Below are 18,496 nucleotides of genomic sequence, written 5' to 3' on the forward strand. Positions count from 1 at the left end.
AGACCACCTGTGGAAATGTTGGCTTTTTCATCTCTGCAAGCCTCCATCTTTGCCTGAACTCCTGTCTTGTTTGGATTACATAAAGCAGTGTTCTACACCTGCACATGTCCATGAGCCATTGAGGCACTGTGGTGTGGGGGGCATGCTGGTGTAAATAAAGTTTGACTGGCGTATGAAGAAGACTGAAATGTATTTGGTGGAGGATGCAAGCTTCGTGGATCGATTTGTAGGACTGCGGCAGGGTAGATCTGCTTAGCGTGACTTTTGGTGTGTCTATAGTATCTTTGTACTACTGTACACTCATAGCCCGCACTGTGTTAATTTGGTTTATGGGATCCCCAGCAGCTGGTCTATAGCAGTGCAATCGAGTAAATAAGCCGGCTCGTTGCCAGGGATGCCCATGTGACCAGAGATCCACCGAAGTTTGATTGCTCAGAACAGTGAGCGTGGCATAGCCCAAATGTTTCTGAAGTGTACCCTGAGAGCACACCTTTTATAGCGTAAATGAACACCGCATTAGCATACATATATAATACTGGTGTCACACAGTCACTTTTAATCGGGATAGGGCCTGATCCGGATCGAAACTTCTTGACCGTGTTTGGCTGCAGAAGGGAGCTAATCACTGTTCGGAAAAGTGATACAAATCATGCTTAATCGCCATCAGAAGTGCACCGTGTAACACTGGTATTACATGATGTATAAGATAATGAAATGATCGCATATTCACAAACTTCGTGAAAAAATTGAGAGAGTTAGCATGCATACAAAATATCCAGCGCTTTGCCATGAGTTAAGTGCTAACCGGCAAAGAAAAACTACACCATCGAGCACACATGACAAGTGATGCAACGATAAATTACAACCATGGCATAAGAATGGTAGATGCTGCATGATTTATGCAGCGCTAAAGATGGAGACGTAAAGGAACACAGAGTGCACAGGACGGGTGATGTATCGCAACTGAAAGCTTTATTTCAAAAAACAAACCGAGAAAACCAAGAAGGGCATAGCAGACATGCGCATAAGACCGTAAAGCAAATTAATGAACGACGACACGTGCACCTTCTTTGGAGCAAGTTCAAACATGTCACCTGTTATAGCACGAGCCAAGCAGATAAGCAAACTCCTTGTCCGTCAAGACAATTGACGGATGGCTCACGCATGCGTGTCCCATTTTTTTAAAGGAGTACTGACATGAATTTTAAAATTTTTCGGGTTGTTGCTCTACATGAAAGCATCGGGTGTCGAGAACCCTAAAAACAGTGTGGTGGTGCCTGAGGATGCATTGCATATATTTTTAATACCGCTTCTTTCAACCAGCAGTTTCGGTTTCGGTTTCGAGAGGGCGGCTTCATAGTGACGTGTCAAGTCTGCCCGTGACGTCACGGGCAGACTGCAACCCACGAAATATGCACCTGCTGTCCTTTGCTGTCAGTCGAACGTGGTTCATGATGAGTGAACTGTCGTCCAGTGCCTCCGACAGCAATTTCTGTGATTTAGGCTGCATGCAGAACCCAGATTTCGCAAACCAAGTGAGCTGACTTGAAATGTCATAGGTCTCTCCATGCGGTGAAGCTGCCTTGCAGATGCTGGGAGATGAAAACTTTAAAATCAAACTTAAATATTTATACGTGTTTCCCGGATGCGGTGTGGGGAGAGCGTTAACACTACATGCCAAGGAAACCAGAAACGTCCGTTTTGCTGCACTTTAAAATCGTGTCAGTACTCCTTTAATGTGAAGGGCCTCGATAACTTCGCGTGCACTGTGTGTTCCTTTACGTCTCCGTCTTTAGCGCTGCATCAATCATGCATGCATTCCAACTAGCCAAACTTTCCATTCTACTGTAGATGCTGTATTGATTACAGAGAACTTATGCATTTACTAATAGTATTCTAGCTAACAGCTTATCTGTTAGAGCAAAGAAATAGATGCCCAAGAGAAGGAAACCCACCTGAGGGCAGCAAATGATTAGATGAGGGTGATGAGATAAATTTGCAGGGGAAGTCTTTGTCCTACAATCCGTTTACTCTAAACTAATAACAAAAAGGAAGTTACAACCAAAATATCTGTTCTCATGAAACTTGCCTTGGTCTCCCCAGCAATGGGTGCCACGTTGCAGACTTTCTTAGACCTCAAGGCGTTGATGACCGACGACTTGCCAACATTGGGGTAGCCGATGAAGCCCACGCTGATTTGCCGCTTGTCTGTGTGCAGCTGGGTACGATGATAACACAGGTGATGAACAAGATATGACGTCGACATTGCTACAGATACAGTGGACCTACACAGCAGGCTTCTATTAAAGTAAACGCGTGAACACTTTTGAAATAAAACATCACACAATCAACTTCTGCTACCTTGATAATGAAGGGACTGACATGACTCACTGAATTAACCAGTGGGCCGATTCAAACAGGCATAAAAGATGTCCAAACACATTACTGTTTAACTTGGTGTCTTCGAAACACATGATCAAGGAGAATTTATGAATTCCTAGAACAATAAATATGTACATCCAAATATAATGAGCCCCAGATTAAGCGGTAAGAAAGCGTGGCATGCCAACAATTATGGGAGCCACAAATAAAATTAAATATGTAGAGTTCACCTTCACTGAATTGAACTTTATTTATATTTCCACCTTTATACTTCCACTTTATATATCCAACATTGTCAATTTTGAACAACTTTCATTATTTCTTATAACAGAGCTATTCCGGCACCAAATGCATCTGTTATAAAAAGGCTAAAGTGTACTTATGCACATTTAAATGGACTGGTAAACAATTCTCATGGCACCTGTTTTCATTAGTGCAACAGAAAGCTTACCGGTCAGTGTCTAATCATGGAGGGGTAATGCGGAAAATGCCGTGAGGCATCTTTTGACAGAATTTTTCGATCTGCAATGGTAACGATGTACGCACAACACATACTGAAGAGAGTGGTAGGTGAGCACAACAGTGGTTCGTGTTTGTGTGCTGCAGTTTGCTACGCACGCGGGTATGCTGTCTGCATGCGCCACGGCTTGACATGGTCTTACTATTGTCGCGAGGGCAGCGCTGCTTCTCAGCATCAACTCGTTTTACTTATAATAAGCGTAGAATAAAGTGGGGATGCCTAATAATATACAGAGTGTAATTTTAAGGGGAGATGCGGGTCGAAAAACACGAGTTTTCTAAAAAATTATCGATTTTTTGTTTTCGCCTGTTTTGTTAAGATTAGTACCTCTACTGTTCTGAAAAAAAAAATCAATGTCGAGACTCAACTGGAAATGATTTAAAATTGCGTCCAAAGAGCACAAGGTGGCTGTCAAAAGGCCGAAAGTGTGTCATCTTCGAGCACCTTGCTGCTGATAATGCGCCGCCGCTCACCATTGTCGACCGCATGAGGCGAAGAGCCGAGCCTCACTCTTCAAATAACAACAGTTTCCCGCGCTGCTGCAGCGCGGGAAATAATAAAGAGAAGCACGCTTTTGCCGTCTTCTTCGAGCGCCGCGACTGGCTTTAAATCACGTGGTACGGATCGGGAGCCGCCATTGGCCGCTGCGCGCCTGTGTGTGCTGTGAAGCCTACTTGCAGGATCCATGTCTCGTCAAGCAGCGCAGCTGAACAAAGCTTTTCTTGAGTGCTTATCCGTTATGGATGAAGAAAGCCGTAGGAAGCGCGGTCACCGGCCTGTGAAGTTTCACGCGACGCACAAATTTCGAGGACGCCGGCGCAAATCAAAGCCGAACACTCAAACCACGAAAAGATCGTCTGCTGCCGCAAGGCGTAGTGGCAGTGACGCCGATGCGTCTGACGAGTTTGCCACGGCATTCGAATATGTGAGTGCCTCCCAGAAAAAGATCGGACTCTTCGAAGACGAAAAAAACATCACAGGACGACGAGTCTTCGTTGATTGCTGATATGACAGCACTGAACATGTTGGTTTAATCGAGGGCACTCCAGTTTTGAACGTGTTCTGGAAGAGCTTGGCGTGCTCCCGTCTCATGATCTGGTTGCTCTTGGCACATCACGGGACAGCACACGCCAGAAAAAAATGTCTCAAAAACTAACAGGAGAAGCAAGGGCCCGTCGGCGTGCGCTGAAGAAAAAATCTCTTGTCGAGGAGTCAGCTCGAAAGAGCCGTGAGGGCCAAACCTATGGTGCTGGCGCATTTTAATGGCAGTGGCCACTACAAGGAGGATTGTTCTTTCTTGTGTACAAATTTCGTTGCATTCAATGACATCTTTGATAAATAAACATGCAATTTTGACTTTAAAACTCGTTTTTCTCAAAACACAAATTTTGCCATTTTTGTCAATGTGCCCCTCCTTTTTCGGGTACTTCTGGTGCTGAGATCTGCATGAAATTTTTCCCAAAGTTTTTCCAAAGTACGAGAAATGCAATTATCTTGTTTAAGTTTCCATATTTTTATTATAAAATAAAAAAAAGTTATGTAAACTTTCACTAGGGTAGGAGAAATATGAACTTCCAACGTTAAAATTTTTCACGTCTAGTACATATTTTTTATGGAGTTCCTAATTAGTTATTTGCATTCCGCACTTTATTTGAAACATTATGAACTATCAATTGTAAAAAATTATTGAAATTTAGGTCTGAAAAGAGGGGGGGCAAGATGCTTCAGTTTTTCACTTTGTCATGTTGCATAACTAAAAGTATGCAACTTGCAAGAAAACTAATTATATATTTGAAATCAGCATAAAAAGTTCTATAAGCAGCTCAAGTTTCATTGCTCTAGGGTGAATATTAAAGAAAAAGTGTCTTCGAGTAGCATCTCCCTTTAAGCACGAATTGTGGTGTGCCCAAACCAGAGCAGACTGCATCCAGCAATCTGAATGGCTCATTCGTGCAGTACTAAGGCTTGCCCACCAAGCGACACGACGTGCCGGTTTTTATTACTTTGAAACGCGAGTTAGAAATACAAATTCTATTCAAATTGCAAAAGAATGCTCGACTGTGTCACTATATTTCACAGCCTTTGCAGTTCCACCAGTGTCTTGTTACACATTCTGACCTGCTGTCCGTTCCTTTAGCCCTTTGATGCGCTTTGTGCACATTTGTGTACGCAACTTGTTTTTGCTAGTTGTGTCGACTAGTGGCTAAAAAAGAGCAAGATACATCGAGTCTTGGACGAATTGAAACTCCTGTGTAATAAATATCTTTATTTAACTTCATTTTGCAGTGCACTGTTGCACATGAACTCTTTGCTGAAGGCGCTCCCATGCTCGACGAGTCGTTCGACGTGCCGCTTCGCGCAAACCCCGTCAAAAGTACAATTTTTCTTTGCTCAATATGAATATACAGTCGAACCCGTTTCTAACGAACTCGAAAGTGCCACGAAAACTGGTCGTTATATCAGTAGTTCGTTGTAAATGGACTCACCCTCAAAAACATGCATTTAGCGACCCAGCCGCTTTTTTTTTCTGCGCATTTTTATTGAAAAGTGCTAACAACTCCTCCGGTGAGAAGTTAGGCCTTTTCGCGTTGTGAAGCGAGGCCCGCTGCGTGCACGAGTGAATTAAACAGCCTTTGCAGTGAACCGACACCGTTTCACTGAAGCGCGGTACCGCTACGTGGAGCCGATCATCCCTGGCTAGTTGCGTGCAGCGCGTCGTCTACACGGCTCACGCCATCACTGCCCGGCCGCCTGCATTTGTATGCGCATTTGTGCGCTCTTTGTGCCCTCTTCACTTCAGACCGTACACGGGTGCGGAGAGCGGCCTGTTCGTTCAACGTGGCGAAGACAAGCATTTTGCAAGCAACGCGCACTACGTCTCCGCGATGCTCTGACGGCCCTGCACGACAGCGCAGCGCGCTTGGGTTGCCGCTTAATAAAACACGCAGTATACGCTCGCTGTAAGTGCATCGACGTTTCTCGGTGCCCGTGTCGCTCAACAACAGCGAGCTAGTTTCGTTTACACGAAGCGACGCGCACTTTATCTCGCACGGCGCGGCGGCGGCGGCGGCGAACTTTCGAACGGCAATGGCATCGCGCGCTTGTACTGCTTGTACCGCCGTCACCCCGAACAGTTTACGCCACATGTGCAGCCGAGCCGATAGCTGCAGATGAGTGTGATAAGGCTGTCGGCGATAAATCATAATGGCACGTTCATCGCCGGCCGCCACATCGCCTTCGCTCTCTTCTGATGCTTATCCGTGAAGGAATCGCCGCAATCGCGCGGAAGTCGTAATGATCGGCCGGTCTCTGCCGTTACCGAAAAGATGAAATACATTTTGCGGCACATTGTGACGTCGACGCACTCGCAGTGAACATTTAAGCGCCGAAAAGTTATCGCGGTCATATCGCTTATTGCATTTTATGGCTTCTTGCGTTCCAAGGCATAGGTTCATCATAGGCGGTCGTAGCTGCAGAGAACGGCGCCAGGATAGGTTGCCGTGTGAAAGCTGACTGCAAGGCTTCATGCTGCCTACTATTTCTTTGTTTCTTTCTTTCCTTTTATTCCCCACTGCCATTCTGCCACTGAAGAAATGACTGGAAAGCGAGCGACCTCGCTCGTAGCGTCCGAAAGCAGCGTGTGCGGTGCTCGTCGATATCGGGTATCTTCGTCACGAGTAAACTGGACCGCGGCACGCGCGAGCGTGCGCCTCTCATGCTTTAGAAGGCCTACTTTAACTTTTTTTTCGCCTTGTATACGATATTTTTACCGCGACCGTGTCTGAAGTGTTCGTTGTAAAAGTAGGAGGCTTTGAAAAATGTTCGCTATATGTGGACGCAATTTCAATGGGTACATAGGAAAATCGTAAGTGCACCGAAATATGGTCATTATAGATACATACCTGCCAAGTTTGGAGAAACGGAATCCGGGAGATTTACTCAACGGGGGGGTGGGGGGGGGGGGGGTACTGCGATAGCAATTATATGGACATTCGACAGTTATAGAATAGCGTACGCAAAGCTTTGCGTTGGCTTTTCGCGCAACTGCACATGCGTCGTACACTAACCGCTTGCGGGGTCCCGTTAATAGGCAGTTTTAGAATAGCGTACGCCAAGTTAGCGTTAGCGTTTGCGGCCCGCTATTTCCGTCACTTAACGGGAGCCCGCAAGCGGTTAGCGTATGACGCATGCGCAATTGCGCGAAAAGCCAACGCAAAGCTTTGCGTACGCTATTCTAAATGACGGAAATAGCGGGCCGCAAACGCTAACTTAGCGTACGCTAATCTAAAAAAAAAGCGGGATTTTGCGGTCGCCGCTATCTGTACAGAGTCCAAACCGATAACATCGCTTACGCATCGTCTGTTTCCCGTGCGAGTGAAAGCGCGCTAGCGCTAGGGACGAACGCGGTTGAAGCAGAGATGAAAGGACCCGGCCGTCACCGTCGCGCGAAGGGCACATGCGATAACATCACTCCGCGTGCGAGGCCTGTCGTCGCTTGCTTACCAGTTAGGGGCGCCGTTGAGACGGGGACGGTCGCGATCTCGACAGACATCGGTAACGGCTACCCTTTTAAGTGCTGGTCTCTCCACTTAAAGCAGTAGTGACACAAAATTTTGAAGGCGAGATAACTTGTGGGATAGATTTTTTAAATTGCGTGTAGCGCATCTGTACGCGAAACGTCCCACCTCGCGTCACGACATCAAACAACAGCCACCTGCATCACGTGCTTGTGTTGGCGCCATAATTCTTGCGAGCGCTCTCTCCTAGCGAAAACGGAGCGCATCTTTTTTATGTGCTTATGTACGCATCACAGGCAAGACGCGGCTGCAGCGCTATGACACGTTTGCGTTGGCAGCACTGCGGCACAAAGTGCACAGCTACTTCATACGCAATGAAACTGAGTTGAACGTTTCTACCATCGTTAAAAAAAAGAAGAAGAATCCTTTCTACTACGTGGCCAGACAACTCGATCTGCTCATGTGGCCAGACAAAGCACTGGACGCGCCGGGCAAAACTGGATTTCCGGGAGATTTCTCTATGACCCGTACAACCGGGAGAAACGTTCAAAATCCGGGAGTCTCCCGGGTAATCCGGGAGACTTGGCAGGTATGTAGATAGATCGTTATATCTGGGATCGTTATAAGTGGGTTCGACTGTATAACTAAAAATGAAATTGCCCTATATTTCTAGACTGAGACACGATCCTAATATGCAAAAACAGAACATGGATGAATTAGTTCACGATAAATACATACTTAATTACAATTTATTTAGCATTCATTACTACACTTGAACCTCTTTATGACAAAGTAACACTTGACACGAAAATAACTTCACTATATCTGAAAATTCGTTATAAGCATATTTTCGAACCACTGTGTCTATTACCAAGGCTATTATTCATTTACTTCGTTATAACCGATAATTCGTTATATCTGTGTTCGTTATATCGAGGTTTGAGTTATAACACGTAAAAAAAGAAGCGTGGGTCTCAAATTTTTATTTATTTATTTATTTTTTTTTTGCGGTGAACTGAATGAAATTTAAAGGGGTACTGACACCTTTTTTCGAAGGTGAGTTTACTCTGCCATACATATCTCCTGTATGCAGAGACGGCTCTGAGCAAGTGTGAAGCTCAGCGAATGCTGATAAGATATTTCAATTTGATATTAGTCAATTTTTCCATGGGGCACCTACTGACATCGACACTAGCTTGACGTCAGGCTACAGTACAAATTCAGTTGACTCCACGCAGCAGTCTGGCTGGTTGTGATGACGTTAGGTACCAAAACTTCCAAGATGGCCGCTTGTGCATCATCAATACTTCCAAAATGACCGCTTGTGCGGAGCGGCCGTGGAAACGTCACTATATATTGTGCGAGCATGTGAAGAGAAGCTCATACCGTGTTGTGACGTCAGGGTACAGTAGGAACCGAAACTAGCTTTTAAGAACATATTGTAATTACTTTTTCAGGGCACACTCGTGCTTAGCACTACCTTTTTGGGCTCTTGAGGGCTTGACCTTTCATCGGCGAAAAAAAAAATGAGAACTGAAAATATTCGTGTCAGTACCCCTTTCATACACTTATTCATTTTGTTCTGCAGATTCCAAATGTCGAAGTAAAATTTAAATGGCTGCATCAAAACAAAATACATGTGCAATTTATATTAGTATGTTTCTCACGGGGCTTTTTGGCAACTTCTTTTTGTCAAACACAACTAAGTGTGTGGCAAGGTTCCTAGATAGCTTGTCTAGCTGGTGATGCAAATTTGATTGTTTTCAATGAACTTCGAATGCCAAGTAAACAGACGCAAACATGAGTAAATTTTGCTGCATGCTATTTAAGATTATTGAGAATTATCATTTGGTGAACAACATTATACGAAAATAAATAGCATCACCAGCTAGATCAGCCCCCTGGCAATCCTGCCACGTACTTTGTTTTTCTGTTTGACAAAACAAAGTTGCCAGAAAGCCCCATGAGAAATATGCTAAATAAATTTAAGAAATTGCATATCTTTTGTTCTAATGCAGCTAATAAAAATCTAGTACTTAGAGATTTGGAATCTGCAGAAGAAACTGAATAAGTGTATTAAACTTCATTCAGTTCACCCAACTATTAGAAAAACATTTTTTAAAACCCATGTGTCCCCATCTATCAATGAATTATGACGTCATTTTTATGTTAAAGAGACAGGGCACAGAAACACGGACACAAGATGGTTGGCTCACGCATGTGTGAGCCAACCATCGATTAACCTGCACAAAGAAGAAATCATGTGTCTGAACAGTTATCTTTCACGTAGACCACCACGCGTACCGGACAGAGAGGTTCGCCTATTGCATGGGCATGCACAGATAAGTTTTCGTGCCTTCTTTCTTTTCTGCTGTTGTGCTCCTTTGCAGTAGTTAGCCGGCATTTGTGGTGTCTTGATTTCTCTCTTGTGTCCGTTTAGCACACCCTGTCTCTTCAACATGAATGCTCACCAACTAGCTCAGCTCTCTGTTATTCTAAACATCATCTTTGTTGCAACAGAATATTGAGAGCCTTGAAATAATGTTTTGCATACTATTTGAAAAACTTGCAGATGGTTCTTCATGAGTCGTGCCTGAAAGGGTAAACAAACATTTATCTTCCTGAGCAAATCAGCAGAGCAAGTACCTTGGAGAACTGCCTGAGGAGGTTGATGAAGGCTCCCTTGCCGAAAGGGTTCGTAATGCTAGCGTGAAACGCCATAGTCGGGTACTCGGCCGAGAGGAGGGCAACCCAGCGCTGGGTCACCCAAGTGGGCACCAGGTCGCACTTGTTGAGCACAAACACCAGGTGCTTGTGGGGTTTCTCCTTGCGCATGAAGCGCTCGATGAAAGGGCTACGCGTGCCCTGTGGATCCCGGACGTCCAGCACCTGGATCACCACGTCCGACGAGTCGATCACCTGCGAGGGAGGTGTTGGTGACGACTCTACAGGCGCACTTACGAGTGAGGAAATAAATTCTTGGGGTTTTAAGTGCTGAAACTGCGATATGATTATGAGGTGCGTGATAATGGGACACTCCTAAGTAACTCTGACCGCCTGAGATTCTCCAAACATACACCTAAATCCAAGTGCACAGGTGTTATTGCATTTCGCCCCTATCAAAATGCAGTCGTCATGACTAGGAAATGAACCCGCTGCACCTTTGTGCTTAGCAGCACAATGCCATTGTGGTTGAGCCACTATGGCAAACGCAGACTTCAGCCGGCTATTTTGTAAAAGCTACATGCTAAAAACATAATTGCATATTTGAAATCAGCACAGAAATACATATAAACTCAACGAATTTTGCCTGAATCAATAAAGAATTTTAAAACAAGTTTTCAAGCGCAGTGTGCCCCCTTAAACGTTTTCCGCTTGTACGCGGAAAGCAAATTCTTTTCTTCTTTGCAATTTCTTTTGTTATTTCATTTGTTTTATAAAATGGCTGACTGAAAAGCGCCCTCTTCGTGTGTTGAAAACTTTCAACATGTGCCAATTTAAAGTGATGCAAACATCCTGGTTAATGCTTTGATGCTGACAGTTGTGGCTGCCAGGATTATGTGTTCTGCATGAACACAGGATTTTCGCTGCTGTATAATCCTGCTCACAGGGCTGAAATTCACTACCCCAGCAGCTTGTGGTATAAGTGGGCTATGTTACACACAGGAAGGAAGCAATTAATAATAATAATATCTGGGGATTAATGTCCCAAAACCACGATATGATTATGAGAGACGCCGTAGTGGAGGGCTCCGGAAATTTCGACCACCTGGGGTTCTTTAACGTGCACCTAAATCTAAGTACACGGGCCTCAAACATTTTCGCCTCCATCGAAAATGCAGCCGCCGCGGCCGGGATTTGATCCCGTGACCTGCGGGTCAGCAGTCGAGCGCCATAACCACTAGACCACCGTGGCGGGGCAAGGAAGCAATTAAGTAATCATGAAAGTGCGTTTAGAAGTCATTTAGACTTCTAGAAGTCATTTAGAAGTCATTTAGAAGGCTCTTTATATATTTGACGCCATACCTCCCTGTTCCACACCATTCATTGACTGACACTGGAAATACATTGCTGAAAGGTGAGATATTTTGTAGCATTTGAGGTGTCTGTTTCGAACACCCCAAAAGTTTGCGCTGCACAAGTGTCGGTAGGGAAAATTTAACGCTTCTGGATAAAGCTGTGTCAGCAAAAACTACCTTGAAGTGCATTCTACAGAGATAGCATTAAAGTCACAAGGTCTCCAAAAGGCAACGCGATATGCACAGATGAACTTCACAAGTTAGTGAGGTGGTTGAGTGAATTATATCCCAATTCATCTTATAAAATGAACAGCGCAAAAGGCAAACATGGACATCTTCGGTTCTTCATCAAGTCAAAAGTGAATTCATGCTCCAAACATAAATTCACTTTTGAACATGTGAACTGCATGAACGTTTGCGCTGTGTCGTGCATGTTTCTTGGTGCTGTTCAAAGCTGTTTTCGCACTAGTCAAATATGTGGAAAAAAGTAAACGCACTCGGCTCTGAAAGATCAACTACCAAGTTGTTTTGTGCATCGACTGGAAGACTTAGTCTTTTTCTAATATGCCACCTGACCGGATGAGTTTTTTTGTCGAACTCATGACAAGAACGTCTTGGGCCTGACTACAGACAAACCTTATTATAACGAAGTCCCATCTCAGACAAAAATAATTTTGTTATATCTGAAAATTCGTTATAAACATATATCTGCAACACTATGACAAAACTATTCTTCATTTAGGGACAGTAGTGCCTAGTATCGCTTCACCATTTTAGTATATTTCATGCGTGCCACAGTTTTCAACCCACTGCATGCATTTCACATCACTTTCATTGCTTGAACTATTATATATATTTGATGTAAACTTAGTGTACAGGCTTTCAGGGCCCTTACACAGCCACCTTGCACTATCACTGTTCACATACAATACCATGTCCTTGCACTCCTTGGCTATCACTGGCCCTTTTGCCATTAACCACCATACATCATCATTTACTTTATTACACCTGATGATTCATTATATCTACGTTCGCTATATGAAGGTCTGAGTGTATGCCCTTATTTGTCTTTTGCAGGGATGGGCGAATGGTAAATTTGACGTTCGAAGCGAATAGTGATTTGGTCGAATATTTTCAGTGGTTCGAATAGTATATACAACATATTATTAAGGGAAGTGAGCATTTTTGTCATGACCCAACAAACTTGCATAATATTCTTAAGAATTGGGACTAGGCAAATGTGAATGTCACATTTTTGGTTCAAAGTGAAATGGAAGCAACTTTGAATTGTAGCAAGGTTTGCATAGCAGTAGGGTGCAAGTGACAATTGTTACAATACGTTACATTTTAAAAATTACTATGCTTAGTACATATAAGCCTGTATAACACGCTTTTGAACTTAAAAAAATAACTGAGGTGATGGTAACATATACATTTAACCTTGAAGTGTGGCTTCACGACAGTGCGGATTTCCCCTGGAGGGTGGTTTCATGGCATAGCATTACCTTGCTGCAGTGAAACCACCTTTACATGAGGGTTGTATGCGCTCAAATATACTCATATTCGTTCATTTTGAATGCTTTAAAGGAGTACTGACATGAATTTTGAAATTTTTCGGGTTGTTGCTCTAAATGAAAGCACGGGTGTCGAGAACCCTAAAAAGAGTGTGGTGGTGCCTGGGGATGCATTGCATATATTTTTAATACCGCTTCTTTCAACCAGCAGTTTCGGTTTCGGTTTCGAGAGGGCGGCTTCATAGTGACGTGTCAAGTCTGCCCGTGACGTCACGAGCAGACTGCAACCCACGAAATATGCACCTGCTGTCCTTTGCTGTCAGTCGCACGTGGTTCATGATGAGTGAACTGTCGTCCAGTGCCTCCGACAGCGATTTCTGTGATTTAGGCTGCATGCAGAACCCAGACTTCGAAAACCAAGCGAGCTCACTTGAAACGTCATAGGGCTCTCCATGCGGTGAAGCTGCCTTGCAGATGCTGGGAGATGAAAACTTTAAAATCAAACTTCAATAGTTATACGTGTTTCCCGGATGCGGTGTGGGGAGAACGTTAACACTACATGCCAAGGAAACCAAAAACGTCCGTTTTGCTGCACTTCAAAATCGTGTCAGTACTCCTTTAAAATTTCTAATAGTCTAAATTTGTGTCAAAGTGAATTTGAATACTGTAATATTCGTTCGAATATTCAAAGCGCCTGAACATTCACCCATCCCTAGTGCAGTCTATTCACTGGATAGGTTGTGCTGTCCACTGAATAAGCGAGGCCTGCTCACCTTGTACAGTTCATTCCAGATGCGCTTAGACTGGCCTTTGGCCATAATTTCTTGACGCACGGTAGCCCTGGCCTCCTCTTCTGGCGCATCCTTCTTGGTCTCCTCGTGCTGTGCTTGAGAGGTGTCAGCAGCCTGTACCAGCTCCTGGAAACACAACTTCAATTGTCTTTTTGCACTAGCACGCCCGAGCTAGACAAAGCTGTACAAAGCAGAGGGCAGAGGGCTTCCTATAAGGAAGCCAAGGAAAGCGCAGGTGGCATTATTTGTAGATTTTATTTGACGTACGGTAATTACGAGACGCAAAAAGGAATGAAAGGGCATGAAAACACAACTCTCCACCACTGGGGACCGAATCCATAACTTTCATATGTGGATGATTCTTTTTTTTTTTGCTCGAAAGCTTCGCATGGGACATGAACTCTGCTACTGTCACATCAGCTAAGTGAGCTACAGTCAGAAATCTAAGCAAGGCAGACGTTGAGGACAAGATTGAAGAGATAAAGAATTCTTGAACAGGGCGTGTCGCTGGACAATGGACAATCCTATGGTTCTACGATTTTTCACCTTCACAATAAGGAAGACATATCAAAAGACAAAAAAAAATATATATATGTGTGAAATAGGAACGCTGAGCTGGCTGCTGGAGCTGTTGATTCCCTACTTCTAGCAAATACCAGGAAAAAAATAAAACAAAAATATGCTAATTTTGTTACATCAGAGAAATGCGATGGCAGCCGCTGGACCTGTGTCGATAATCCCAGAGGCCCACACTTCACCATTGTAGCAACATTGCAGTAGAGTACTATGGCTCACTATATCACTTGCGGTTCTTCAGCAAAGAAGTAGCCCAACTTTCAATACTGTTGGAATTTAGTGTTCCTGTTTCAACATAAAGAAATGCAAATATGTTTCATGCATGCAACAACTGCTCTTTTTAGCAAACTACTTGTAATACTACTATGAAGGCGCAAAAAATAAATTATGAACTATAATGTTGATAAAATTTGACACCTCAAAGGCAGACAATAGTTTTGAGACACGACACAGCAGAGGGCTTCACATTAATTTCGAGTGCTAGGAGCTCTTTGAATGAGCATCTCGAGCACGGTACCCCAAGTGATTTTTTTGCTTCCTGCCTTCATCAAAGTGAAGTGATATCAGCTGAGAATAGCCAACAAATGAGCAAGCAGCAAAAGACCAGCACCACTCGTTCACTGTAGTGTACACATAGAATTTAAATAATACCCACGTTCAAGTCTCCAGCCGAGATACGTGGCTTCTTGCGCTGTGCTTTGGGACCAAACGTTGCCTCGTAGCTTGCCGTATCCAGGATGTGCACTCTGGCATTCTGCAAAGAGTGCTCCAGTTTATGCATGCACCAAGGGCAATACTTTTTTTAAAATGCAATCTAAAGTATTCCATACCTCCAGCACTACTGTGTACTTACGTAGCATCTCATTTATGGTGCAGCTAACTGTGAGGCCATCGTGCCTGTGTCATGATGCAGGCTCTTTATCAACTGCGTCCCCATGCCATGACACAGTAGCATGACCCCAGCGACGTGCTAACACTTTGCCAGATTAAAAACAATAACCCATGTTCTTTGCACCATAGATGGACGTAGTATTTTGAAAGCTCACTACTGGTTTCTACTGCGCAGTATACTACAACACTAATAGTGCTGCTCATTTATAATGCAAGTGCTAAAGAGCTCATTTCAGAGAAATTTCGGTGTCGGTGGCGGCATCTTTGATCGTGAGCAAAAAAACAGTGTTGTCCATGAGCGAAAATTCCAGGTAGATGAAAATAGCGTGATGCATTTACCCGTTCGGTCGCCACGCATCCCCTAGCATACTAACGGCAAGCTATTTATTTACACCACTTAGCGTTGGTGGTAAGCACATCTCAGAGGTTCTTCAGCGGCTTGACACAAGACTCACAAAATGGTGCAAAGAGAGCCCATGGCTGCACTTTTAAATGACATCGCCCCGCTGTGTGGCTGTGTTTCATCGCGCCGCACACATGGATATTGAAACTAGAGGGTGTCCGCACTTTGGCTTTCCTTGCAGCACAGTCTAAGTGTCAACTCTAAAACGAAGCCAGGCTCACCATTGGGAAGGCGATGCGAACACGTTCCGATTACGCTATTGCATTCTACTCTTGAGAGAGGCTAAAGCACCTCAAAAGTTTTCACACTCACAAAACAGCGAAGGTTACAAAAAGACTAGAAAAAGCGAGGTGACTTGGATAGATACCTTGGCCTTCTCATTCAGCAGGCTAACAGGCAGTTTGCTCTGTCGCATCACCACTTGGTAAGGGTCGCGCATGGCCTGTCCCAGTTCTTCCTGGAACTGCTGCAGCGCCCCCTGGCTGACGGTGCGGGTGTTGCCGAACCACTTGGGGTTCGGTGCCACTCGGGCCACGGTGCCAGATGTCACCCACGACTGGTACGGTGCGGCTTTCACTATCTTGCCCTTGCGGTCCCTGCGGCATACCATCACAACAAACAGCTTTAGCTACACAGATACCAGGTGGAATAAAAATATTAATTTACCCATTTAATGAAACCAAGGAAAGCATAGGAGCATTATTTGTTGTTTTAAAAAAGTGGCATAAATCCAGAAAAATCACAAGGAGGGACACACATCTTACCATGGTGGCCATTTTGTTTTTAGACATATAGGTTTTATTTGTCCTCTGTCCTCTCAGGGCACTAAATAATGCAAACATAGTCGAGCAATCAGATTCGTATTTCATAGTCCATGGCTTTCAGCAAGTCATCGATATAAATAAATAATGATAGATGATTGGGGATTTTTTTATTTACAGTAGATGATAAAGCCCAGCATGATCAACACTGCGGCATGCCAGAAGTGGCCTGTAGCGTTGCAGAGAGCTTGTTCTCTACAGTGCCGTTTCAATCTAAAAGCAATTCTCACTTCTGCGCTTCATTTCTCCTCTTTGGAAGGGCTTCAGAGTTTATGTTTGATGTATAAATCTCAAGGTGGGACATTTGCAAGGGGTGTCCCCCCAGCCTGTACACGGGACCCCCCTGACCCTCCCATGACTTACAACAGTGTTTGTAACTGTAGTGTAATTATTATTGCCTAAATTAAAAGGAATTAAAGTGGACGAGAAAGCACCCTTTCCGTCGGTAGGATCCGAACCCACAACGTTCGAATTTGAAGGTTGTGGGCTCGAATCCCCCAAACGGAATGGATGCTTTCTCGTCCACTTCAATTCATTTCAATTTGCATCATAATAATTATACTACAGCAAAAAGAACAACAAATAATGAACCCTGTGCTTTCCTTGTCTGATGCATTAACTTGGTTGTGTCTAATGAAGAACTGGGCCCCTCGAACAATTCCCCCTTTTTTTTGTAATTTACCCACTTGCAGCAGAATGCTACTAAAGTAAGTAATCCCCGCTGACTCCTCAGAACGAAAGGTTCTAAGGCGACAAAAATTTGTTCACGGGTGTTTTTGCCTAACGACCTCATCGAAATGCGGCCGTCCTGGCCGGGAATCAAACCTGAGACCTCGTGCTTACTAGTGGAATGCCATAGTCAAGCCAATATAAGCTGGTCACTGAACAGAGAAAGTTAAATGTATTTGTGAATAAGTAGTCAGTAGAAAAGACAAGCACACAGTTTCAATGCGAAATGGGTCACTGTGACACTCTCCTACACAAGTGATTTTTTTTATGGTCATGGGTTCACTCGTTTTGGGTTTATGGTAAAAGGTTACCCGAAAAATCATGAAATGAGTGTCAACGTGCAACCATCAGACACAGATGCTCAAAAGTTGTTGAACTTGATTTGTTTGACACTTGTGGACATCAACCTGCTGTTATGGTTATACATATAACCAACAGTGATTGAGACTGTCTGAGCAATTATGTTTGGTGGTTACGAATGGCTTAGTTTTTCATGACAACAACAACATGCCTATTTGACACCAAATTACATCACGGCTGACCACTGCTGTTAATAGCCATCGCAGTAACCTGCGACAGCATTCAGTACCCGAAATCGATCGTACCATGCGCGACCACTGTTATCGCAGCCAAGAACGCACAGCATACGCCGCGAGTTTCGGACACGCGCACATCAGTGATTGACAATCGTGGTTACCTGTATGGTCTTGAGTTCTTGTACATGAGGAGACGCTTGATGGTCGACTTGTCTCGCATTGTGCTGTCATTGCTTTTCTTGGGTCGGTCTGCAACGACACCGAACACGTCAAAGCATTAACTGTCACCACGTTCACACTGGCGATCAGATCATGTAAGGGACCGATCTTTTCTTCAACAGCTCACAGATCAAAGCGAAACCACACAACTCACTGCGATATACAAACAATTGGAGATAAAGGGACGTTCAAGCAGTTACCTGGGTTCAAACTGTGAGTTCCCTTGTTGAAGGAGCTTGTTTTCTTAGCTCCGATCCTCTTTGCTTTAGCCATGCTGACGACTTAATATCAGCGATACACAGAGAAAATAAACGAGAGTGGCGGGTTTGAACGGGTCACAGCCGAGGAACGGGTTGCTGCGTGCAAAATGTAAAGTTTATGTGAACTTAAACTTAGCTGTTGGTGATTAATTCAGTTATTTGCAGCCGCACATCGCCGGCTGCGACAAGATCGCAGCAGCCAGCAATCACACGTGCTTGAGGTAAACGTACAGACATATGTACACAATGCAAGCCCTGAAGCCATTTAGTAATCGCCTACTAGACATACTAGGCATACCAACACAAAGCTGACGCCTT

The 18,496-nt window shown here is 44.2% G+C and overlaps 1 protein-coding gene across 1 annotated transcript in view; it reads right to left on the reverse strand.

Annotated features, from left to right (window-relative positions):
• Window positions 1-18,416, reverse strand: part of LOC119406372 (uncharacterized) — a 33,420-nt gene extending 15,004 nt beyond the window's left edge. The window contains 7 exon segments of the mRNA XM_037673113.2: window positions 2,090-2,218; window positions 10,066-10,338; window positions 13,726-13,869; window positions 14,975-15,073; window positions 15,981-16,209; window positions 17,861-17,948; window positions 18,119-18,416. Of these exon segments, the coding sequence (XP_037529041.1) occupies window positions 2,090-2,218; window positions 10,066-10,338; window positions 13,726-13,869; window positions 14,975-15,073; window positions 15,981-16,209; window positions 17,861-17,948; window positions 18,119-18,191 (1,035 nt within the window). The 5' untranslated portion in view covers window positions 18,192-18,416.
• Window positions 18,417-18,496: the final 80 nt, after the last annotated feature.

Source organism: Rhipicephalus sanguineus, chromosome 10, assembly GCF_013339695.2.
Source record: "Rhipicephalus sanguineus isolate Rsan-2018 chromosome 10, BIME_Rsan_1.4, whole genome shotgun sequence".
Taxonomy (NCBI): Eukaryota; Metazoa; Arthropoda; class Arachnida; order Ixodida; family Ixodidae; genus Rhipicephalus; species Rhipicephalus sanguineus.